Here is a 26,832-nt window from a genome sequence, read left to right as displayed (position 1 = left end):
AAGAATTCTCGCGGTGTGAAATTGACGCACAAAACATCACGCTGATTATTGACCACCTGCAGAGTAAAGTTTTCTTTCTTTCCCACAGAAATGGTTCCATTCTCATCACTCTCACTTGCTTTGCATTGAGGCTGGATGTAAACTGCAAGTCCAAGTGACCATTTCAAATTTAATGCTTCTTTTTTATCTATCGATTGCCATGTATATGTTTACATTTACTGAACATATGAAATACATCCACACGTGTAGATGCCCAAATATAGCATGTTAACATCTACACGTGTCAATATCAGGCAGCTACAATATGATTATTTTCTGATTGAACAATATTGTTTTAGGTCAGTCATTTATTTCCATACATTTTTTTGGTGCTGTACTGTATTGCTAATCTCACACACCGTGGACTTGTGTTGACATTTATACTACTACTACTACTAAAACTACTACTACTAATAATAATAATGATTATTATTATTATCATCATTATTATTACTGCTCATGGGAGTTTTGTCAATCTAAAGCATATTGCAAAAAAGCAACATTGTGTCGGCCTGTTTAAAAAAAAGGCAGCGTTCAGTCAATGGTAAGAGTCACAGTGCTGTGTGCAATTTGATCAAGAGACTTGTTTCAATCCAAATGTACCTCAAGTATGCTAAATTGAAATGTATCTATTAATAAATAATACACAGAAGGTTCGCAGCGACTTTCTAAAAACCCTCTATGAGACCAGTACAATAAAGCACTGAAGATATGACCCAAGGCAATGCAAGATTTGCAGCCAAATGGTGAAAATGACACAATGCACAGAGTGTTCTTCAGATAAAGATGCAACAATGTTTTGCTTATCTCCTAGGACACCAGTGTATGCAGTGTGGGTGTGTGGACCAGACATGCTTGCCTGTTCATTGGCTTATCCTCTTAGTAAAGCTATGCAGCGGCTGCAATGTCTTGCTAGCTGTGGTATACTCCCCCACATGTAACCCATTTCTCTTTTTCACTCGCTTACTCACTTGCAGCAAAATGACAGTCACAGTCGCCATCCCACTCACTCATTACTGCTTTTAACCTCGCATAACCAACCACCTCTCCAAGAAGCTTTCAAGCCACCCCCTCCTTCAACACAACCTGGTTGGCAAAAGGAAATGATGCCGCTCATTATGTGCTGTTACCTAAAACATTGAGTGGCAATGATCCAGCAAATTTGGTGAACTGTTGCCATGCGTTTGAGTTTGGGATGCAAAATTGTGACTTTTGCATTTAGGTTTGTCCACCCAAAACAAGTAATATAGTAAGTACCTCGTCACTCACACAATGGTGATTGTCAAAAAGTATAACACAACTGATTATTAAATGAAAATTATTTTGTTCAGTTTGTTTCCTTAATTCTTAAAATGCATTGTTTTCTTTTTGAGTCAAATTGTTTATGTTGCTATGAAAATGAAGTAATATAAATAAATAAAATACACATCAAAATTAGCTAGCTGTTTTGTTACATATAACTATTAATGATTACCACAAAAATGAGCTCCTAAAGAGGCATTTAATCTTTAATTTGTCTACAGTGATTTTGGCATGGCTGTGCTACAAGTTATCGATCTGGGAAATAAGTTGTTAAAGGTTGGCTAAATACATTAAAAGATGACTTAGGATAAATCATTTGTATGTAAATGTCACACTGCTGGCAGGAAAACAGAATATTGATTGGCAGATCTGCCTCATCGTCTGGAGATCTGGGCTCAAATCTCTGTTGGAACATTTCTGTGTGGTTTTTGCATGTTCTCATGTGTGCCTGTGTGGATTTTCTCGGGGTTATTTTTGTTTCTTCCCACACTCTAAGACATGACATGCTTCTACAACAGCAATAATTGACAAGTTTGTTGCTTGTCATTCGAATTTGACGAAATTTACATGGAAGGTTATGTAATTCTGTGCTCTCTCTCTCTCTTGACTGACAAGTCTCACTCCTTGCTGGAAGGGTCAGTTAAGGTTGTCTACAGTGCCATCTGTTGGTCGTTGTTAGCATGCAGAATTACTGTCAGCATTTGCTCATTTCAGATCTAATAATTGATTTTTTAAAACATCATCGAAGTTAAATAAATGCGCAACTGACTCCAGATGATGCATGAGAAGAAAAGTGACGTTAAAATTGCATAACCCATGCATAGTCACATTTTATGACACAGGAATTTTGAATTCATGCCAATCAAGCAGATGGGCACAGACGCAATTTTAAGACAGACATGCACGCAAGCACAATTCAAGAGCGGAGACAAATCAACCAGATGGAATGTGCAGCTGACTGTAGGGAAAAACTCGATGCCAGGATAATGACATCCACCCTAAGATGGTAATGATTAAAAGCAAAAAGGGGATTCAAATACAGAGTGACGATATGTTGCATAATCAGGGATGCACAAAACTATTTCAGTCTGATTTTCAAAGGAGCACCAATCACTGCATCTGAACAGCAGTATTAATAATGTCTCAGCATCTGAGTACACAAATGCAATTAGGCTTTATCCCCCTCAAATCCCCCTCTGTAGGGTGCCAAGGGATATTCTACATTTTAATTTCAACGTACTGTATACTCGCATGGTTGGTCGTCTTTCCAGTACACGTTTGGTTGTCAGATGAGTTCTATTTTGTAGTCTTTAGCACCCTCTACTGGCCGTTATTGGTAAAAGAAATTTCACGGCAATATGTTGTTTTTAGTTTAAGTAAAATGACAAGACTAAACAGAACGGATTGTGTAATGTGAAAATGTCTCATTGCAATTCAAGAATAATTAAAGGTGGAGAATTGATTAAACTATAGCAATTTTTGTGTTGTTGCTCATATAGGGTTCAGGGTTTATATTTGGAAAAAAATAATTTAAAATTCAAACAAAACCGTTGTTTTGCGTCAAATTCAACATCCTAGTCAATCATGTCAAAATTCTGAGTAGGCCTATATATTTCAGACTATATCACACAGAATTTTAATAACAGAACAAACTAAAGGCCACTAGATGGCGATAAAAGCTAGGATATTTTTCTAAAGATGAAACTGCAGTCTACTGTATAGCGTCTATTCGTCCATTTTCACACTAAGCCGTGACCAATAAGTGATTTAAATCCAGAATTAGGAAATAGCCTAATTTATTTGCATGGCAAATCCATCACATACGAACCTCTCAGCCATCACAGTAGAACAAACTTATCAAATTCTATGTTTTGAACAACAAAAAAATCTGTACACAGATGTTGGCAATGAAAATGAATAGAAAGCCATGTGAAAAGCAGTGACAGTCGCCCTTTAAACAATATAATCAACAAAACCCTCACCACATTTCTCACTACTTTTACGAGCTTCTGTTATTTACTATAGTGTGCATTGTCTAAAGCGTAAATAAGTCTGTTTCCACATAGAAATCTTAATTGCCCAAAACTAAAATTAACAAACCATAAAAAATGAATGCATAATTTCTAAGCTTCAACAATACCCAGAGAATGAAGCAAATAATTCTATTACAAGTGAAGCTTATGGAGATGAAAGCAAAGTATGGAAATTGTCTAAAAGACAAAAGAATGTGTTGGATGGGGGGTTGCAATTATCAAAGCCGCAGACAGTGACATGATCAGAGAGGGATAACTAACACCAAGCAAGCTTAGTGAAATGGGATATAATTTGAACAAAAAAAATGGAATTGTATTAAACATAAAAATAATAATTGTGTCAGCTTATTTCGGAACATGCTAATTATGTAAACGATAATGAATCTGTTGAATTGATATCTCCCAAAAAGATTTACTGGAGGCTTGAATGCCCCCCCTTTAAATGAATTAATTAGGATCAGTAATTACTGTTTATATTGTCCTTAATGAGCCCAAAGGCAAAAAACTTCACTCAACCAAATTAAAACACAAAAGGCAAAAAGCCAGTGTGGCCCAATAACACTATGAACACACATCACTGAAAATGAAATAAAACAGATTTCCATTTCCATACTGAAATCGCTCATTATAAGCAGCAGCGTAACATGTGTAAACTCAGGACACCGCATCACAAACACAAACCATTTTATCTAGATTTTCTCTTTGTGTCTGTCAAATTGATCTGGCATTTACAACTGATATTTTGTCAAATCATCATGCTAAAAGTATAATAGTGCTTCATTATCACAGTAAAGGTCTGAAAGGAAATGTGAAAAGTCCATCAGGTATTTCAATCAAATGTGCTTTTGAGTGACGTGCCAAAGTCTGACCCTTGTGAATATTTCTGTTTTCATTTGTGCAAATGTGAAAGTCTTTCTTTCTTTCTTTCTTTCTTTCTTTCTTTTTTTCTTTCTTTCTTTCTTTCTTTCTTTCTTTCTTTCTTTCTTTCTTTCTTTCTTTCTTTCTTTCTTTCTTTCTTTCTTGGGTTAATTTAAATTGGTTAGCACATATTTTACGCACGCCTCACCCATGCATGATTCTCGCGTCCATAAATCCATGTATAATTGACATTTTTATTGATCGTTGACATACACCTACAGCACAACATTATGATCACTCGTACAGCTAATGCATCCAATAAAAGAGCTGCATCAGAAATTCTGCACTTATGGCATTCAGAGGCATGACATTCATGCAAAAAAAAGAAACACGAGCAAACAGACAAAAAGGGACACTTAACTTGAAGGGCGAGCTAAGAAATGATGGCAGCAGGCGTACACAGATGTGTACACTAAGTGAGGTGAACAAAGACAAGCTAATAGAGAGTCTCTAATGTTTCCAAGTATGTGCTGGAGACACATGCATGCACTCGCGTTTTTAACTGTCTTGTTAGAACATCTCACTCTTGAGGTGTAGATTGTGTCTTGAGAGACTACATTGCATGAAAATTAGATTTTGCCACCTTTATCTTTTTACTTGTAACACATTATGAATACACATAATGTTAAGTTTTACTTTACAATCAAAGAACAATGGTAAATATGTTTTAATTGTAAAAATATATAATTGATGTCATTACTTTTTGTGCTGCCTGAAAGTAAGGCTATTTCTTTTTGGACAGTTCCATTCTGTCATATGGCTTTCTGGTAAGTTTAGATGAAATATTAACAGCTTGGGCTAGCTTGGGCTGTATAAATGGATTTTCTCAATCAATAAATATTTATTTTAAAAATAGACAGCAAATGTGGAAATTCATGAATGTAAAACAATATTGTCAGACAAATGGTGTAGAGATGGGACAGCTTTGGCATAAACCTTACTTCTATTCAATTTTGTACTATCGATGAAACACAGTTATCAATTACTGGAACTATAAAATATTACCCTCTTCAAAATAACTGTTTTATCTGCTTCTCTACAATAATAAAATTATGTATGCCAAACGACATGTATTTTTTTCATCTCTCTCTTTCTCTCTGTCTCTCTCTCTCTGACATTTATCTAAATAGATGCTAGATGCTCTCTAATTAATATGTCTGGTGGCCTTATTATTCTTTGAGGGTGATATTTTCCTGTGATGAAAGGCAGAGAAGGTCAATTTTAACAGAGACCCTTGGGAGAAAACAGGACAAGTCGAAGTGCGTGTCTGTGCGCATGCTTTTGTGTGAGTGAGTGTGAGTGTGTGCAAATTACCTCTCTGTGCTCTTCTTGCTAATCAAAACAATTAGGAATAAATGATTTTTACTGTCGAGTCGTGTTGAGCTAGGGTATCATACTTCCTTCTGTACGTTTGAAGTGTGCCTGCTGCACTTTTGGCTTGATTATGCAGAAGTATTTTTGGGGAAGAGAAACGGAATATGACTGGCTAGATCTATCTACTTATAAATAATGTACATTGTTTGTGTAATGATGGAAGATGACTTACATTTTTCTATGGATTTTATTCAACAATACCAATGTTGGTCTTTTAAACTAAATATCTTTGCCTTTTTTAAAAATACTTTTGAGTGTCTTCAGAAAATGAAAAGAATCCTTTCTGATAACTTTAAATGGCTCTTTTTAACTAGTTTTCTCTCTCGTACCACATTTACATATTTATTTCAGCAGACCAATTACCACTGGGTGGCTGTAGCTGCATTTCATTACCAGCCTACTGTAATAGATTTTAATCCATTGTTGTCTGCATTCATTTACGAATGTGACAGACACCCGCAGTCGACTGTGGGATATATTCAATCACACACCCTCCGTCCCAAAACTATCACATTAACATGGTAGTAGATGAGAGAGAGAGAAAAAAAAAACGCTTCTTCAAGCACTCTCCGTCCTTCCTTTACTGTATTCAACAAAGCCAGTTTATTCATCCAAAGGGGAAAGTAAGGTAAAAGAAACAGAGAAATTGAGCAAGAAAGAAAAGTAGGGGGTAGCGGCATGAACGGAAAAAAAGCCTGTCAAAGCAGTTTTGAGCTTCATCTCATTTTTCTTTGAGGACTACAGGGTGGGGGAAAAAAAGAAATCAATTATAGAGCACACCTGAATATTATTTCGAGCACCCAGCCAGCCACTCTAGTCCCTGGCTGTCCCCTAGAAAACCAAATTACTCAGCAAACTTATCGCTTGCCATAGCAGGTCTGGTATTAAAGAAAACAATCAAGCAGGACTGGATTAATCTCTGACAAGCACCTTATCTTTAACTTGCACCTTTGTTATTTTCTGATGAGCTGCTCTTTTCCCCCCGTCACATTGTACCATACCTCACTGCCCCCTTTCATTTTCTCCACGGGCCACGGTAGAGGACCTTCCAGTTTATTAAAAAAAAAAAAAAGAAACCTTTATTTGTGAAGAACAAAAAAGGGGCGACGGCAAACAATAAGGTCAGGCAATCTCTCTTCTGCCAGCAGTCACTCACCTGATATTTGGAGTGTTATCAGTGCCAGGAAAGGATTTGCTGTAGGTGAGAGAGGTAGACGCTATGGCAGTGTGAGGTGTGGAAGAAAAAAAGGCTGATTGGCATATAGCAACGTCCAGCGAGTGATCTTTAGATGTCTCTACATATCAAACGGAAAAAGGCGTCTGGTCACAGCACACCTCAGCTGAATTATGTTAACAGAGGGCAATGTCGCAGACAGACAAGTATAGAAGTACTAACTATTAAAGACTAATATGCAAAGCAAAATGCAAATGAAACATCAATAGTCCAAAAGCTTAATTTACCAGAGTTACTGCAACATGATTTGATTTGTGCCTGATGAAGTTGAATAGATCAGTAGACCTTTTCCAGATTGCTGCTTGTTACTCACTGAACTTCCCATTTTCACTATTTGTCCTTGATAACCCAAACAGGCAGACATCACATCTGAAATGCTACAAATGGAAAAGATAATGAAAATATTGTTTGCGTGTGTGCAAGGGTAAACTGTGAATTGTTATATAATAATAATAATAATAATAATAATAATAATAATAATAATAATAATAATAATAATAATAATAATAATAATAATAATAATCCATCATCATCGACATCATCATGCCTTGCAGCAATGTCTTCATATTAACTCAGCCAAGAAGATCTATCAGTGTGAAAATTTCATACATCCTTTTTTGATATTACACAGAATAAACGGATTACAAAGAGCTGAAGCATATTCCAGCTACCTCAGGGCAGAAGTGGCTACACCCCTGGACCGGTTGGCATTCAATCACAAGCGCATTCACACCATATGTGGAAAGAAGGGGGCCATGGACTAGTGAGCGTCATGGGCACTATCCTGAGGAAACAACAGGCCTCCAAGAAGATGGCCATCGGTGACAATCTGCTCAGTGAATGCTTTGAGCTACAGAAGCCAAGTAAGGTGAAGGAGCCAGATGCACAGTCATGGAAAGACGAGCCCCTGCATGGTATGTCCCACTGACAAAATGAACAAGTGGCTGACATCAAGAAAACATTGGATAGACACAGCACTAATAAATGGTATATTTCTTCTCTCTCTCTCCCTCAAACATAGAACAGAGAAGCCAAACATGCAAACTCTTCACATTCTACATTCTTCTCATCTTTGTTATACTATAATGATGACCTGGCGTGGAGCATTGCTGATTCACGATTTTCATTTTTACTTGAAGCTGAAGGCTATGCTATAAATTCTTTGTCTATTGCTTCCTTTACTCTTTATCTGTCCTTCTCCTACTCTCAGCATCCCCCACAGCCAGGGCGTCATTGTAGCCACATGTGAATACTGTTTGATGTTGTTCTAGAGGTAAATAGACGTGGCAAACACTTGACACAGTTGTTAAACAGAGAGCGTTTAAATGTCTCCTAACTTGACATCAAACACTATGCTAATGTCTGTTGCATTAGTGATAGCGGGCGCAGCAGAGAGGAGGAAGTGTATAGAAACAACCAGGGCGACACGGTACATCGCAACAGCATGCAGAAAATCTGTGCACAACTTAAAAAAATATAGGTAAGGCAAACAAAGGAGTTGCATAAATAAGCTTGCTGTATTGCAGAGTGATTTGAAGATTGAAAATTGCTTCAGTGCCTGCGTTTATATAAAGCTGCCACCTCACTATTGCTGATGTCTCTCTTCCACCATTCAAATGGTTCACGATTCTATTCACTCGCTAAGACAACTCATATTGTGCGGATTTAAGACCACACACCTTATATGTACATTCAAAAGATCAATCACGCATAAATCCTTGTGAATTGTTGATCCTTGAATCCTTGATCAGTTGAGTTTAAAAAGCAATATAAAAGAGAGAGAGAGATTGTGAGCGAGGAACAATGATGAATGCAAATGAAATGTAAATACAGTATGTAATATAAATAATCCAATCAAATTGAATGACGCAAATGCATACATATTGCAGATTGAGACCAAAGACACTATTTTAAGGAACAACAGTGGAAAGCACAGCCAAATGAGACAAACAAGAGATTTATATGAGCACTACAACCAGGAGGGGGAAGCTATCAGACTATAGTGCCGCCGTAGTAACTAGGCACCTTTGATACAAAGTAAAGCCGAACTGAATCAAATCCATTAGCGATATGATAGTTTTGATAGGTATGGTTAACCACAGTAAAGACCAAAGTACAGAAAGGAAATTAATGATAATCAAGCTTTTTAATAATCTGATAATTTCATTATTTTGTGCCCAGAATAACCAACATTCATATTTTGATTTGTTAAATACATTTTTTAATTTGTTTCTTGGTATATTAAAGACCATTCTGTTCTGTGTCTGCTTTGTCGTCTGCTCAATTACAAAGGATTACAGTAGCAACAGAGCATAATATCATATAATGTTTTGTAATGCAAACCCACTGCTCTCGCTTCTTTGTGGCCGTTAATAAATAAAATGAACAGCATAAAAATTAGATGGATGGAATAAATAATTCAGAATGCTACGCTGCCCATTGTAGTCTGTGTGTGAAGAATGATAAGTGAAAGCGAATGATTAAAACCTACATTATATACATTTCAAACAGCCGACAAGTAGGCAGATGGAGAGAGTAGAGGTGAGAAAGCAGGACAAAGCAGCGAGGTAAAGTCGAGAGACAGCTGGTGGAAGGGGCAGGGAGACTTAGAAGAGCCACATCCTAATTGCAATGCACTCACCACCACTACAACACTAAAAGGCACATGTCTTGCGCACAACACTCACACCTGAGACGTGCCATTTTCCCCAAAATGGGCTAATTTGAGTCAACGGGAGGTCTGCAGAAATCATTTAATAAAGAACAATGACCCTTGACACAGACACGTGCACCTGCACCAAATCACAAGTTACCAATTGGCCAATCCAGCCATCCATCCGATCGGTTTATCCTTCTGTTCAATTGGTCTGTCTGATCAGTCCGTCTGATCGGTTCGTGTCTGTCATGTATCCGTACTTACGTACGTACCGAGCGAACGAGCGACCTAGCGACCTACCAACCAACCAACCAACCAACCAACCAACCAACCAACCAACCAACCAACCAACCAACCAACCAACCTACCTACCTACCTACCTACCTACCTACCTACCTACCTACCTACCTACCTACCTACCTACCTACCTACCTACCTACCTACCTACCTACCTACCTACCTACCTACCTACCTACCTACCTACCTACCTACCTACCTATCTATCTATCTATCTATCTATCTATCTATCTATCTATCTATCTATCTATCTATCTATCTATCTATCTATCTATCTATCTATCTATCTATCTATCTATCTATCTATCTATCTATCCAGTATATTCATGCCACCCTTGTTGGTGCCTTTTGCTCACCATAGCAAATTCACTCTCCCTCCCTCTACTCCTCTCTCACCCTTGTCTTTCTCTTTGCAGCTGCACACTTAAAGACCCTTGCTGTATTATCCTTTCAATAAAGGCCCAGGCAGGAAGCAGAGAGGTAAAGGACAGTGAGGGAAAAAAAGATGAGGCTGCCTCTGCCACAGCAGCCTTCAAACCTCATTAACTTTTGTCTTGTTGCAGCGCTTTCTCTTTCTCTCGCAACACACACACACACACACACACACAGCACGGTCGCTCGGGCAAGCACACCCACACACAAACATACATGTACTCTGTGACCCACACTTACATGCACTGAACATGTTTCCATCTCGTTTTTTGCAAACACATACAGCCTTTGCTGTTGTCAATCTTGCGTGCTGAAGGTTTTCCAACAGATGTTGCTTTGATAGTCTCACCAAAAATACATCTAACAATTTTATAATCGCATCTTGGTTCAGAGATGCTTTAATTTGTCCTTCAACAATGAGGTGGGCTTGGTTGCTCGTAAGTATCCATTTGTTACTGTCTGTTGTAAGTCCATCTTGCTGCAATGCTTATTACAAAAGCTACAAAAAAAACAAACTGAAATTGTAATAATTTTATAATGGGCAAAAAAAAAAAAAAAAATCAATAAACTTAGCAAGGCTTAGTGTTAGTTTCATGCTGGGCAAAGTGAGTGAAGTACTTTGCCTCCACTGTCCCTCGCATGTGCAAATGATGTTCAATCTAAAAAAGAAAATCCCTTGGTCTGAAATCTGATGTCAAGGTGGCCTTGGTAGATTGAATAGAATACATTTAATTACGTATTCTCTTTATTCCAATGTAACAAAAAAACAGGCACAAATTCAAACACAAACCTGAACCTGTGGTTGAATTGAATGTACAGTAATTGTAACAATGCTGTCCTTGTTTGTCTTGACTCTCATTGAAAAGATTACACTAGATATTCTTTTCATATTTATGTTTGACTTTGTGTCTGATTTTTGGTTTCATCCGGTTACCATTTGAATACATGACAGGAGGTGTCATCTTTTTAGCTATAACCTACTGAAGGCCATGATTGATTGATTTCTTGCATTACCATTTTTTTTCTGAATTGTGTTTTTACCAACCACAAAGTTAGATAAATAGCTTGAAAGCCTTTTTGAACAGTTGTAACATGACGCTACTAAAGGCAAATATTATCATTCTACTTTTGACAAAACTTTGACTATCAATGTTGATATAGTCAACTGCTTCACAATATAAAGTACAGCACAGAAGAGTTACTAATTTACACAATATGGAGAAGCTTCCGAAGGTGTCAAGGTGGTTTGTGCCACTCAGTCACCTGCTAATGAATAATCAACTTTCACAGCTTGAATGTTGGGGTGCTAATTCGCATTGCACACCATGTTCCTGAATCGTGGTGTACTAATTCATTATCATGGAGATGTGTATAATCAAACAATTAGTGAATTTCTTCTCATGAACGAGGCCTGCTCAGTGTCTCTGATGTGCTTGTTTGTGATGAGTTCAGGTTGACTGATGATCTCATGCATGCTGGCTGGCCCAGCAAGGCTTTCTGGCTGCTTTCCAGTTTATGGAATTGTGAGAGTTAAAAAGCTCTTGACAAATTCTCACACACTCCGTGAAGGTGCCAGACGGTGGAGTTAAACACTATAAATGAAAGAGTCCACGTTAAACTACTTTATGATGCTGGATGGTCTCTGAGGCAAACATGTGTTTGGTTATCTACTTAATGTGTTAAGCACTCTACGTGTTTTCGTCTAGCTTGTGCACACGTGTATAAAATTGCTGGTTACTTACTGTTTAAAAAAAAAAAAGAGAAAACGCCATGGTAATAGATGAACTGAAATTATTTATCCAATTCTGAATTTGACTTGTGCATCTGTCAATAGGTAGTCTGGTCATCTCCTGGAACAAACGTAATTTTTTCTTTCACAGAAGTAAATTGGGATTTCAAGCGTTTCAAAAATAATTCACTATATCCCGATAAGCCATTCTTGTTATATTATCTGTGCGTATTGGATCATTATGTTGGAGGAGCCATGTCCTGTGGCTGAGACTACACCCATTTGGTCCACTTTAAACGGACCTTTAAGCAGGTATGAATACACACAAACGGATCCTGGTGTATACCAAACAACCGGATTGAGAACCACCTTCTGAGGTCATCTCTCATTGGTGTGGTTTGCTGCGTGTCTGAATACAAAACCACAGCTGCACCAAATAAGGATGTGAGCGCCTTTTTGGATTTCACGAGCCCTCCATTTATACTTTATATCAGTTATGATCATTTAAACATTAGTATTTCTCAGAAAGAAAGGTTAATTGGACAATAAAAAACGTTTCTTTGAAACAATCAATTTTCCTAACCAATGGGATAGGTGTTTTTGTTTTAACCAGGCAACCATTTTAGGCCACATAAAAAAGTAATTTGGTTTTGCCGTCTAATCACATTCATGGTTAAAAGAACCAATAAAGGGTTGTGTGTTCACTTAGTTTATAGTACACCCTGCTACACGTTACTGTATGTGGCAAATAAAATTGTTGCACCTGGAACATTAGAAAAACTAACCAGATCAAGCCATTTATATTAGTTTTGCTTGATGAGATTATCAATCCTCTCTGTGAATAATTCACAGGCAAAAATCAAATTTGTCTCAGATTTGATGAATAGTATTTCATAAAGTCAACAAGCCGCTTCCATTAACCAACCGGCATGATTCTGTATATTACTTATCTTGGTCAGAATTGTTATGCATATAATGAATAATGCAGTGTCGCAATATTAGGGGAAGTTAAATTCAGGATTGCATGTGTGTGAGTGGAGAAGGGTTGCTGGGGGGGGGGGGGGGGATTATAGTTGCGTCAATTGAATTGTAGATAGAAAACACAGTACTGCTGTTCCTTTGTTTGGCGTGCTACCCTTCAATCTGGCAACTAGTTGTTGGAGAGATGCTAGTTTGCTTCATCACCCTTCGCTTCCAAGACAAGCTGAAGCTGTGCTGACCCCTTGTCACTCTGATGTCTCTTCTTGCATGCCTGGACGTGTGTAATCTGGTGATTGTCTGTGTTGTATGCAATAAAGAAAGTATATACAGCAGTGTCAATTAATTTCCCCCTTGATGAAATATAAATATCAGAATACTCTAAATGAAAATATAAAGGCCACAAAAAATATCTTATCTTGCACTAGTGCAGAATGGACATCTGTGGAGAGACTGACTCACTGTCCCATGAAACCACCATCATTTCTGCCTAGTCAGATGGTCCCCAGCAATGCATCTTTGTGTGTGCGTATGTGTGTGTGCGTGTGTGTGTATGTCTGCATGTGGTAGCGGGGACCTGATAAGGTTCATGGTTGGTAAGGCATTGACATAGTCAAAAGTTACAAATTGTAACCACTCAACGTGATGCTTTTCCATTAAATTAGAAGCTCAATAATAAAGTGTTCTCTGTGTGATGTTTGAATTAGAGCTTTATTGTCTACCATTAGACTTTCTGTATTAATCAGATTCCATACCATTTGGTTGTCCAGTTTAGAGATTTCTTTCTATACTAGTTAGTTATGGAAGATATTGTTGTCCATGGTAGGCTATGATTTGAAGCAAGCATATGACCTGTGACTAAGGTTAAACTTTGACACACTCTAGAGTGCAGAGAGTCCTGATAGCTTTGATAGTCAGTTGTACCGTCCACAGATCCAAGACATTCGGTGTGGAATGCAACACAGAAGCTCGAGAACATAAGCGAGCCTCCTCCGTGCATCAGGTACATTAGGTCAATGGGCTTCAAAGGCGTCAATGTGTCTACCAGTGCCTAATATCTGCAGAAAAACAACTCACCAGATTTAAGTTAGATGCAAACATATTCGGTTGTTCGTTTGTCACATTCGGGCCCACATTGTGAAGTGTTGAGATCCTTTCATCTCTGAGGACTGTCATCTCTCTCCTTCAGCATCTTTCTCTGCTAGTGCTCTGCGTCTTGTCATGTAATCAGCAGCTCTTTGTATTTTTAGACCAGTCCACAAAGGAAGAATAGAAGATTTTACTATCATGTTGACCAATTGTATGAACATTGGATTTAGAATAGGACAAGCCACATTGAAAGCCTGGAGCTCTTATTGAGATTGTGGCCGTCTATGCACAACTGATTTCACACCTATCATGTTAATACAGACTGAATCTCTGAAAGAACAGATTTCCAGAATGTTTCAGTTCATTGTCGATTTACATTCCACTTACAAATGTCTCCTGTGTGTCCATGACACACACAATGTGGTGAAGGATCTGTGTAGCACCAATGTCGGACGATAGTGGCTGATACCCAGTCCACTTGTGCCATACGCACAATGGAACCCCGAGGGCAGCTGCATCACACTAATGGAGCGGCCATGTCGCCCATCGGTACGAAAAAGTAAAACATTTATCAGGGCCGTTGTGCACTAAAAGAAGTTAAAGTGCCCCTGAAAAGTTTTGAAAGTCTTTCCAAGAGGGCTTGGAATGGTGACATCTTTAAAAAAATGACTGCAGACTAAACCCATTCCATGCTACTTCAGTAATTTGGTGTGCATCTGCCGACAAAGGTGTTTTAAAAATTTAAAAAGGGAACGAGACCAAAAAGATCATAATTCAAAGTTAATGTTTAATTTTGCAGAAAGTGCATACTGGATACAATTTGCATATTTAAAACCTAATAAATATCATTTTTTCTCTTAACCTTTGCTACTCAATGTGTTATGCACTATTGTAAATAGTTTGATTTTGTATTATGTGGAAAGCTGTCGATTAGAATTTCAGTCACCTCTATACGCATTTTAGTCTGTTCTTCATCGAGCCTTCTTATTTCCATTCCTCTAAATTTTCTTTCCAATAGTCTATTTTGTTTCCCTTTATCGTTGAACTTGCACAGTTGCTTATTTTAGTGATTAGGAGGGTGTGTTTGTACAAATAAACAACCACACCCACAACTGAACATCTTTTCTTAATTAGACACTTGCTCCTCTGTGTAGCGAAGCACTACTGGCTGCGAAAGTATGTTAATAACAACTGTCAACTGAAATTGTGTTGTTCTAAAAGTCGTTCAAAGAGTTTCATCTAATTAACTCTTAAGGCTCACCTCCACCTAGTTCATTCTCAGATCCATATAGATTATCAGTGTTATTCCATTAAAAAGAAATGCCCTAGCCTACATTTTCTCTTTATCTTCTTTCCTCTCCTTGTCTTTGAACTGAATCTTTGTTGTTTATGAGACTTCTGTTGTTGTAACCAAACTTGCCTCAGCAACTCGTGCTGTCCAGTGGGACAAGCATTCCATTTCCGCACTTTTAACAAGTTGCTACGATATGTTTAAAGGAGGTACGGGAGGAAGAGATGAGAAAGGGTGATGGCATGGCAGGGGTGGCTTCTGGGCTCTTTCTCCTCCAGCACTCTCTCAGAGATAATGGGGCTGCTGATAGCAGCCTTGGAGACTTGTGTGGCTCCAAGCAGAGATATGGAACGATAACGTCTGCAGCAGCCCGCTGCTGCTGTTCTTTGTGCCTTTCTATCTAACGTTTGACTGTGGACACACGGATGTGCCAGTGTCCTTTTGCCTTTTTCTTTTGCAAGTTGTGCGTGTCTGTTTTCGCAAGGGCCGTACACATACTATGCTATGCATTATGTGGAGGTGGCTGTGTGTAGCTGCTGCTCATTAAAACTGTAAGCCTACACCACCCTGCCTACCATCACACCTCACAATCTCTATGTGCACAAGGAAAGTCAGTTTTGATATAATGTTCCCCTGCTGCACCGAGGTTTCACCTTTGTGCCCCTGCTGCTGTACATTACATGTTTTAATACTAGTACTGAAATTCGGAACATATACATTCGTGTGAGATAAAACCTTTTCTATAATTTGCTGCACTGTATTCATCGTTTCCTTCAGAGGGCCATTATGACTGTCAACGCCTAATATTATATACAGTAAAAGCTGCACAACAAACTGATGAATAACTAGCTTTGAAATCAGAGACTAGTAAAAACTGATCAAATATTTTAACAAGATGAATGGTAATAGAAATTGCTAGCAGTATCTGTACTTTTTAAAAGTGAAGACAATTTGCAATTTTAGTATTGACACATGAAGATGACCCACAATTTGTCTTCGCTGGCCGCATAAAATGATGTGACGGGCCATAAGTGGCCCCCAGGCCTTGAGTTTGACACCTATGGCGTATTGGTTTACAATTAATGTTGCTATCAGGTTATCAGAAAAAAAAGCAATTTTAATTTTGACTGTCACCATCTTTTATGCTAACAAATTTGATATACATATATGCACAAAAATAATGTGGAGACCTTCGATTATTTCCCCATAGTACAAAACGTATCCTTACTGCTTTTGTTTGTGTACCGCATCCAATTCTAAAGCTTTGCTCAATGACTTTCATTCCAATGTGTGCATTTCTTTCTTGCCACATTGATGAATGGCAAAAGGCCAAGCATTTCTCCATGCTTTAAACGAATAATCTTTTCGTGTAACAATCATTTCTTGACAGCTCAAATGAGAAAATGATTAATAGGTCTTGCAATTAACATAATGAGGTATCAGTCCGGACAGGTAGAAAAAATACTTAATCAAGCCAAGCTATATTTATCTTATGCACCTGTTCTACTCATTTTAGCACATAGATTGCAGTCTTCGTGGCCACGCGCTGATTACTTTTGATCAGCTATATGATTGGCTATCATATTTCTCTCGCTCTTGCTCTCTCTGTCTTGCTCTCTCGCCATCCTCCCTTCCTTCCTCCCTCCCCTCTTCCTCTCCCACATAGTATATAGTAGGGACATCATGTTGGACCAGGCATGCACACGTAGCAATTAAATAAATAAATAGAATAAATAAATAAGTAAACCAAACAATAGCTTTATCTTTAAAAATCTCTTAAGCTGCACCACTTGATTTCATGGAAAAGGCATATTAACACGCATGCACTTAGAGTATTTTCCTTTCCGGTATCATGTGACTCACTAGTGTTACAAGGTCTCAGGTCTGAATGGGGAGTAGATGTGTTAAAAATGGTGTTATCGCCCTTACACTCTTTCGTAGTGGTCGCTAGAAATTCAATATGGCACCTCAACTCTCTGAAGGTCTGAAGAAAAGAATTGTTGCTGTACATAAAAATGGCCTATTGTATAAGGAGCTTGCCAACACCTATAACTGTGCTACAGCGGTATGAGATCTGCAATCTTTTTTTATTCTTTCTCATTTAAAAAAAAAAACCCAAAATACAATTCAACGTTTACTTGTAATTATCTTTATGACATGGAGACCAAGGTTGGAGATGAAATTAAAAATACGATGGCAATATAATTTGTCCGAGTGGATTTGCCATAGCGTGATGTGATGTACCAGCCAGTCAAAATGATGACTATTTTACACCCTGCAATTGATGGCAAAACAAAATCATATCTAAAATCAAGTCAAAAAGCACAATTATTCTTGTTTCCTCACATTTTATTTGCTGCTTTCTACTTCGAACAAACGTTCGCGCATTTTGAATTTGCATTTTATTTCATGAAACCTTGACAGTGATTCGTATTATAAAGATTTATGAGAATGTGCATACACACTGACAACAATAGCACCACTGACTGATGCTGCAATGACAAAAAGTGCAGGAAAAAGTCTCCTGAGAAAGATTGCTCAGAGCCCAAAAGTAGAGTTGGAGGAAGGAACAAGATGAGTGAAAGGTGAGAAGGAGATGTGTGGGAGGAGAAGTCAAAAAATACAGTAAATACATTTCACCTGCTGCAGCTGTTTGTATTTTTGCGTCAGACCTCGCTGCGCTTTGATAGATTTTAGCACATTTGTCTGTATTGATTGCCGTCTTGGCAAGCACAAGAACAAATCAATTAAGCCCGGTGACTGATACCGTGTCTAAACTTTTGCCCTTTCTCAACATCAACTAACAGTAATTAAAAGCCGACTGTAGCACATGATGTGACAGTAATGACCATAATTGATCGTCGTCAAGGTTCACATGCCAGATAATGTTGTTGTTTATCTGGATAATTATTTGTGTTTATTCATAAGCTCAGGAAATCCTCCGCCCCTCCTCAAACGAGCCTTTGCCAAGCATACCCTGAGCCCAACACAAACTGGCATCTGTGATATTGAAAAGTGGCCATCTGTCCAATCAGAAAATCAAGTCAATAAAAGGAGTCGTTTTGGGAGGGGTGGGGGACTCGTACAACGACTGAGACCAGATCTAGAAAACATTAGCATGTAAATTAATTGTTGACTGCGTGTCAAAGCCAACAGACTAATAATGGCTGCCAACTAGATGACAACAGTCTCATAATCGATGCCTTGATATCTATATGGAAACATATGGAGGGATCTGACTCACAGCTTGTGCCATTTCATTTGGATCCAATTTTTTTCTTTCTGTTGCGCCTCATCCAGTGTGAATGTATTAGAAAATATGAATGAGAAATTTGATGTGAATTAACACAGCGACACCAAAGACATATCGCTTGCTGTTAAATTTTGTCAAACTGTATTGTTTTAATTTATTATTGAATTAGCAAGGGTAAAATTGTTTTAACAGTAGACATAAAAGTGAATCAGAGATCAAAATGAGCTGTTTTAAAAAAAAAAGTTGGATTCTGTCTTCAGAAGTAATGGAGGACAGAATACTCCATTTACAACATACAGCCTGAGATTATGAATAGGCCACTCCATTTTTTAAGCTATTCAGAAGTTGACTAAGTGTGTTTTAAATTGTTGTCCTGCTACAGAACACAAGTACGCTTCTATTTGTGATCAAAGATGGCCAAATATTTCCCCAGGCGTTTCTGTTGGAGAACAATTTGTCATTCCATCAATCACGACAAGTCATCCAGGTCCTGAAGAAGAAAAGCAACCCCAGACTGCTACACCACCACCGCCATGTTTGACTGTTGCTACGATGGATAATTTCTCATGGCACTGTGTGCCTTAACTTATAACATTTTATATTGTCTATGTCAAAAGACATTTGTTCAACAGGGAGATTGAAATATTGCAGAGCCCTGAAAATGAAGTTTTCCCATTTAGGTAATGCAGTTATTCAAGGCCTGCATTTGTCATCCCCGACTCTAATGTCTGTTTGGTTTGATGTACTTTCCCCTCAGGCAGTCACTGAAATACTTATACTGATATAATTCTTCCCCCTCAAGAGACAATTTTGTCTCAGGGAATCTATCTGTATGTCTTGTTTTTCCCTCTAACAAAACACGTTTTCAGTGAAAAATGAAATTCTCTACCAAGTAGCATTACTTAAAAAAACAACAAAAAACAATTAAATCAAAATACAATTTGATTACTATTGTTAATATAAGAATTTGTTCTTTGATGTGTTGATACTTTTGGGGGTGTTTGTACTAAAATGTCAAATGTTTAATTAAAGTCATTTCATGGAGGATTATTTTAATCTTCTTTTCTATGTAGCTCAGGGATGGGAAAACTGAATGTTGGAGGAGGCCACAATTTTTCATTAGCTCTACTTGAGGCTGGACAACCACGCATTTCCTAACAAAAATGCCATTTTTATTGGGACAAAATATGTGCTATGTATTTTTTTAACCAATCTATAGAGGACTTCATGGATTTTATTTTTCCAATACATGAAGAAAAAATCCATAGTTCATTGACAAGACAAAAAACACATACTGTGACTCCCCCGCCCCATAAAAAAAGGTCTCCTGCGTAACAACTCACCTTAAAAGATTGCACAATACTGTTCAACTGAAAAAACAAGTGCAAGATCTCTTTTGTGCATGTTTTTACAAAATTTAACTCAATCAAAGATTGTGTGCATGTTTGCCCAGCATGTCATTCAATATCTCCAAAGGACTCATTTACTCACCTGTGTGAAGGCCAGTCCGTCACAATGATCACTTGTCCGGTGCAGCAACCATTTGCAACATTATTGAGTGAAAATAATATCCATGGTTATGGAGGACACACATTTACTAAATCATTCTATTTAACTGAACTATCAACTTTGTGATGGGAAAAAAAAATCCCCATGGTTTGGGTACTTTTGAGATAGGTGTTGCAGAGGCCATGACATGCTCTTCTTCACAATTACAGCCTTGGCATTGCAGATTCTGCTGAGAGATATCTGCCATCCTATGGTTAACACTGGTATTACATTTTTCAACAGTAAACCTTTTTTTTCAAAAATTAATCGAGGGTCTCTCTGAGTGTGGGCAAGGGCCGCATGTGGCCCGCAGGCTGCTTGTTGCCCACCCCTAATGTAGATTTTTCTCCTTTCATTTCAGAGACATAACTGTCACGCCATTGTGTCTTTGGGAGCAAAACATTGTAAATGCAGCCTCATTAATTAGGCTCATTAGGTGAACAAAAACCTGTTGGATTGGAGGCAGTTGGAGCGCTTCCGCCCTGATGGAGCAGCGGTATTTAGCGCACCATATTGGCTGTCTGATGGTTGCACCTCAGGGTCATGTTCTGTGACATGGCTGTTGGCCACCCCATTCTAACACACACACATACACACTCACGCCTATGCACATCCCAATCCTTCAATCTTTCAGGGCCTTGGCAGACTTCTGGTTTCCCTTCTCTAATCTCTGTGTTCTCCAGGGGCATGCAGCCATTCGCGCTGCTATTTAGAGAAGCTTGGCATTTGTCTCATTTCTGTTATTCATCGCACGTCTCCTGGGAGTCTCAGTTGGCACTGGCGATACCAAATTTTCTCTCCTTCGTCCAAGTCTTCCCCCGTTCCCTCCTTACATGCTCTCACAATGTCGTTCTCAATGTGAATGCGGGGCTTCCTTTATCAAGCATCGTCTTCCGCTATAAACTGAGTCGTTCATTGATTCTTCTTTTTTAACTCCCATGTGTGAAAACACGAAATATCAAAACATCAACGTAAACACAACCCAAATGGAAATATAGCTGTTCATCAATTACCATGACTAATGTGAATTTGAAAAATATAATTGGAATTAATGAGATATCATTAAAAACCCAAGGGCGGCATATTGACTCAAAATGTTTCGGTGGATCAAGTAATCATTTATTTGGAGGAAAAACATTTTGTTCTTTATAATGTGGCATAAGGACATGCAGATGTAAAGTCTTTTCTTCAGTTTGAGCATTGCAGGCAAATGAGTGCAACTCACACTTTATGAGTACACGGCTGTTTGCGGCAAGCATTTTAAGCTAATAGCTGCTTTAAATAGCTGCAATTAGTGAGAAGCATGAGATATTTAATCACTCTAGACCAATTAGACTGTAATCAAGTAGTGTCCAAGAGTGAGCACGTTTTTGTCCTCCACCGTTCAGCTGCAAGCGGTCGCCATATATTTCTGCAAACGCCGCGAAGAGCAGTGATTAACACGCAGGGATATAGGCCCCCGCGGAACGCCATAATGTGGAGTTAAATCAGCGAGAGAAGGAGGTGAGACAGCACAGCTAAACCTGTTATTGCCGTTTAACATATGCCGAAGGTTAATTCAAAGCAGCAACAATTGCAAGCTTCCTCGTTTTATGGGTTTGTGTCAGTGTGTGTTGTGCAGACTTGAGTAATTAAAATCCTCTGTGTTGGAATCACAGTCGACCCTGAAGAAGATGAAATCAATTCCAAAATCTAGTTCTTAGATTCCATCCTGGTGGTTTTTGTTCTTCTGAACACACAAATATGAGGCCTACATGAGTGTAGGCCGTTTATGCCATTGATGACAATAAAAGGACTGATAAGGTTCATACAAGTGAAATTAATAATAATAATAATTTGCCTGTTCAAATACCAGGTTTTGTGATACAAAAGATTTCTAAACTGATTTATCTTTTTAAAAATGGAAGTAAAAACAGACTACTGAAATAATGGAGAAATGTGTTTACATATGTGTCTAAAATCAAGAGATTACAAACACATTAGAGTCACGTATAAATTGTGAATCTTTGATATTAAAGATACCTTTTAGTAAAGCCAAGAATGCAAATAAACTTTACGTGGTGCCGATTGATGATAAGCACGCATCACCAAACTGATTTTCATTTCATATGCGCTAACAGATGCTATCGTTTAAAATCCCTTTAATGCTGAGAACATCTTGGATGATTGTGCATATAATTAATCAAAGCCGGTGTATGTGTAAAATAGCGTGAAACAGAAGCTTTTCAATTAGATTCATTAAATGTGTTGTGAGGGTTAATCTTTGTTCCATCTCGTCCTCTCCTTGAAAAAAAACATTCATGGCAGTCGTAGCTGAATCGCATCATGAAGAACTCAAGTTCGGATCTAAGCATGCACACTTGGGGGGTACATATGACAGCTATGTTTGTGAAGGACGTGCCAGGGACAAATAGATAACCCACACTCAGCAAGATTTGGCGGACAAGTACACAAGGGTCAGTTTATCGACATAAATAAAATAAATAAAGCTATGTGAGATACAGGGACGGAATATATAATCCCATATTTACCACCATTGCTAACTGAATGGCCAGGATGATGGTGAAACCTAGCTCAGTTCATTTTCAGACAAGAGAAACTTAATTGCATTCTGTGTGTGGTGTGGTGCATAAAATGTGTACCTATCTACCGATACCTCCTTGTCTCCTCCATCTGTGTTCCTTTTTGGCTGTTTTGTTTTAACTAATACAATTTGTTAGAAGTGCCACCAATTTGTACAGCATCGTTTCTACTTTTTTATATGCGGTGTGGCATAAATTTGTACTTTTCAAACAGAAGTATCATTGAGTAAATTATAGAACGCTTTGGATACACACGAGGCTTGAATGGATTGTTTACCGGTGACACCCTGTACACAAACATTATTCCGTGCAAATGTGGTTTGAGTGTCTTAATTTCAGCTCACTGAGCTTTTATTTCATTTATTTCAATCTTTAACAATTACAGGTGTTATTTTTACGGATGTTGAGTAGGTTATAGGTCTACCCATGTTAACTGTTTGACAGTCACTCGAATAAATTAAATGATGACTCCGCATAACCATTAGTGACCATTTCCATCTTTTGATAAATATTCTGAAGATAAAGCGTATGTCATACTTTTAAAATTTTAAAACATTTCTAATGCTGCCCACAATTTTTTTTTTATTTAAATTGTGACGTGATATTTATTTTTCTCAGAAATGTCAAAAGAAATTAAAACTGTGTTAAATGTCTTCTTTCTGAAAGAATTTGTCCAGGTTGCTGTATTTCTGCTAGATAACTGCTCTCTGAGATCAAATTACAATTTTCATCCAAATGTTTTCCCTCTTGCATTAGTGTTTTGGCACATTCCCTCTTTGGCTCATTATTTCACTTGCCTGTGCCAGCACTGCAAATATTGTACCTCTGGAGACAAATAATGAGACGACGCAGTTCTTCCTGGAAACTTTAATTGTTTTGACAACTCCTCGCAAGCCAGTGAAGGTCAATTCCAACAGTGCAGCTGACAGTCATGTACATGTGCCCTCCCACACTGGCAGCAGGGTGGTGAGGTAAAGTCGGTGTTTGAAAAAACATCCTTTCTTATTTTAATTGAACCATATGGCTGCTGAAATGTGTTAATAATCGCAGAAAAACATGCAAATCACAATTAATTGTTGTCCGTGTAATTCATGGTTGCACTCTCCTAACCAAATGAAAAATTATTTTTATAGCATCCTTCGATATAATTACATTTTTAGAAACGCCATTGTACTGTACACTGATAGAAGTGCTGCATGTTGTGATTTTTCTTAAAATTTGTTTTCATAAGAGTGCATTGTAAAATAATGAAGTCTGTCCTTTTTTTTTTTCACAACAACAACAATTACAACAACCTAACATTTAAAATAGCTGAGCGACATTCCTGCCCAGAATGGTTCAAGTGAGTATAAAAACAACAAGGGAAAGCTGAGCAAATAAAAGCACTTATCTACACAGGGAGGCCTGCTTCGGTGCACATTTGACATCTCTGCACTGAGCATGACATGCTACATATTAAACTAATCCAAAACATTGCAAAGATTTCATCATGTGAGGACAAATACACATTCATTCACTAAAGACTTCAAAGTGAAAACACAATATTTACAAAACAACTAACCAAACTTTTAATAAAAATATCTTATAATTACAATAGTCTATTTGAAGCATATATGTATTCCTTTCACATACTTTTGTCATAGAACATTTGTTTCTCTTCATGTACAATCGTAATTGTTTTTTTTTTTTATTCAAATTGAATCGTTTGTCTTTATAATGTCAATTATGATATGATGACAGGAATGGCATTCCTGCTCAACACATTTCATCTATTTTAAACAATAGATGTCCAAAATATACACAGCAGTTTTGCAGTTCAGTAAAGCTTTAAACTCACTTTTTCTTGAAACACAATTCACAATGTAATATTTGTTTATGACTGGGGTTTCAAAAAAAACAAGTCTAAAAATGTTGACATTGTTAATTTCATTTTTATGAAATAAACATGGGGGGGTACGGTTGGTTTGGGACAAACACTTTTATGCTCATTCCATGCTCTATATGGAACTAAAACAGTCATTATATTTAAGATTAGTTCCTTACGATAGTTTCCAAATTCCCTCGAGATTGTGCGTCCAGTTGGCTGTGAGTCCCTGGAGAAGCTTTGCTGGCTTTGGAGCGGTTCTGTGCAGCCTGCACACCTGTGGAGGGCATGAATAGAGGTGGGGGGAGTGAGCTTCAGAGCTCCAGACTGACTGGCGCCACCAACAAAACAGAGGCCATGCTTGATCAACAACCCAAAACAAACCAGGTCAAACATCCACCCGCTTCGCCGGGCTACTGGCCGGGCGACTGGCTGACCTCCGAGAGGCCAGTACACTTGAAATCCACCAAATATATGGTGCAAAGGCCGATTTTACACACAAGGACTGGGAGTCGGTGTCAAAGAGAGGCCAACATAATGTTTGAACCCTGGCTACTTCTATGATTGCTACACCGGTAACCGTTATTGCACAAAGCACAGCTGCCTCTGTTCATGTTCCTCAATTCTTTTCCTTGCCATGTAATGTGCTGCATTTACAACATGATATTGCGTTTATTTCATTGAGAATGCTTCAATGACCGATGTAGTGTTTTAAAAAAAATTCAGATTAAAAGCAGATGAATGTATAGAAATAAAATAATTGTAATAATTAAAATATAACATGCAGTATAATAAAAACTAACACTTACCATTGCAATATGCTTCAGCGGCATAAAATTGAGTCCTCAGGCTTTTTGACAATTGATGTCCTCTAAAGACAAAAAAAGAAATAAATTGACCTGTCAGACAGTAAATGTAATGGTTATGCTTGATAAAAGGGCAAAGCAGCACCAAATGGCCTGAAATAATACATTAGATGGAAAAATTGCAGCCACAATAAATTATTTTATGGCCTATTGAATAACAAATTGCCCTTTTTGTGCGCAGTGGAGTGGACTGCAGCCTGAGGTACTTCACCAGCCGTGGGTTGAGGTGGGCCTCTGACACACACACGATTCATTATCATGCAAATCATAAAGCCTGCAATCAAGTGCGCAATCTAAGAAACACCAAATGCGCTTTTGCTACACCAGAAGCACGTGTAAGATTATTATATTCCGCACATCATTTCACTTCCATTGACGGGACAATGACAAATAGCGGCGATGACGCGCTTTGTCTGCTTTGTCGGTATACAGCCGGGAAAAAGATTTTCCGAGAGAAGCGGACACTAGTAAATAATTGGTACCTGGTGGTAGTCAACGTTAAGCACTGTAAGCGGTGTTCGGCTGGGGTTGGACGCCAGAGGAACGCACGTTCCGGTCCGCTGAGGCGCCTGTTTGTGGAGAGAAGGGTGCGTCTCCAGGGCCAATTGCAGGTCCAGAATGTAGTCAATGACGTGCTGGAGGATCTCCACTTTGCTGACTTTCTTATCCTGGGGAATGGTGGGCACCAGTCGCTTCAGTCGGCTGTAGCAGTCGTTCATGTCGTACTGCAAACAGTGGCGGTCCTCCTCTTCCATCCTGGACCGAGCTGCGTTCAGGCTCTGCTTGGTCAGATAGTGGAGGGAGTGCTGCCGACTGCTGCTGCTGATGTTGCTGGAGGAGGAGGAGGAGGAAGAGTAAGACGAAGAGTCCTGGGGGTACGCAGGGGGAACAGCCTTCATCGCAGACAACGAGAAAAATCAACAATTATGAGCAGGAGATGCAAATTAAACTGCTTCAAATGTGAAGATTAATATAATTTTTTTTTTTTTTTAAAGACGCGCTTTAGTTAATATCCCGTGAGGCCACAGTCGCTCCTACTCGATCTGACTGAGTGCGCACAAGGAGCAGACTGTGCACATTTATAGAGAGGAGAAAGGAGGGGAGGCGCCAAGCCAGCAGTCACACATGAGGGGGAGAAGCTGGTCACTCACCGCCCGGCATGCAAGCAAGCAGGCAGGCAGGCAGCCCGCTGCCCACCGACCGATCACAACTGGGGTGTAGAGGGGGAGAAGGCGTGTCTCGCTTGTCAGTGTGCTGATAGTTGTGCATTTCAAACATTTAACTGTCAAATCCTATTTGATCCAAGCAGAGAAAATAGCTCGACTATCTTCACACTTAGCCATTCTA

The 26,832-nt window shown here is 38.5% G+C and overlaps 2 protein-coding genes across 3 annotated transcripts in view; both read right to left on the bottom strand.

Moving 5' to 3' along the window:
- Window positions 1-20,314, bottom strand: part of LOC148392225 (neurocalcin-delta A) — a 37,630-nt gene extending 17,316 nt beyond the window's left edge. Inside the window, exon 1 of one of the 2 annotated variants that reach the window (XM_088386212.1) lies at window positions 20,117-20,314. The gene's annotated coding sequence lies outside the window, so the exon portion shown is untranslated. Of the gene's footprint in view, window positions 1-14,069; window positions 14,210-20,116 lie in introns of those variants that run through there. The other variant, XM_088386213.1, reaches the window with a different exon arrangement.
- A 3,293-nt stretch (window positions 20,315-23,607) lies between these two features.
- On the bottom strand, window positions 23,608-26,551 carry id4 (inhibitor of DNA binding 4). The gene is made up of 3 exons (XM_088388007.1): window positions 25,968-26,551; window positions 25,429-25,490; window positions 23,608-24,896 (listed from the first exon to the last, which is right to left on the bottom strand). The coding sequence occupies exons 1-2, from the start codon at window positions 26,382-26,384 to the stop codon at window positions 25,443-25,445; spliced, it is 465 nt and encodes a 154-aa protein (XP_088244133.1). The 5' UTR covers window positions 26,385-26,551; the 3' UTR covers window positions 23,608-24,896; window positions 25,429-25,442.
- Window positions 26,552-26,832: the final 281 nt, after the last annotated feature.

Source organism: Syngnathus floridae, chromosome 10 (genome assembly GCF_059516105.1).
Source record: "Syngnathus floridae isolate MCC-2025c chromosome 10, RoL_Sflo_1.0, whole genome shotgun sequence".
NCBI classification, from domain to species: domain Eukaryota; kingdom Metazoa; phylum Chordata; class Actinopteri; order Syngnathiformes; family Syngnathidae; genus Syngnathus; species Syngnathus floridae.
The sequence above is the reverse complement of the archived record's forward strand: the minus strand, read 5'-3'. Positions and strand labels throughout refer to the sequence as shown.

Bases quoted from the DNA above. Each gene is read 5' to 3' on its own strand.
- id4 (XM_088388007.1), bottom strand. From the start codon at position 26,384: ATGAAGGCTGTTCCCCCTGCGTACCCCCAGGACTCTTCGTCTTACTCT. The intron at 25,491-25,967 runs GTACCAATTATT...TTTTGTCTTTAG, and splicing joins TTAACGTTGACTACCACCAG to AGGACATCAATTGTCAAAAA.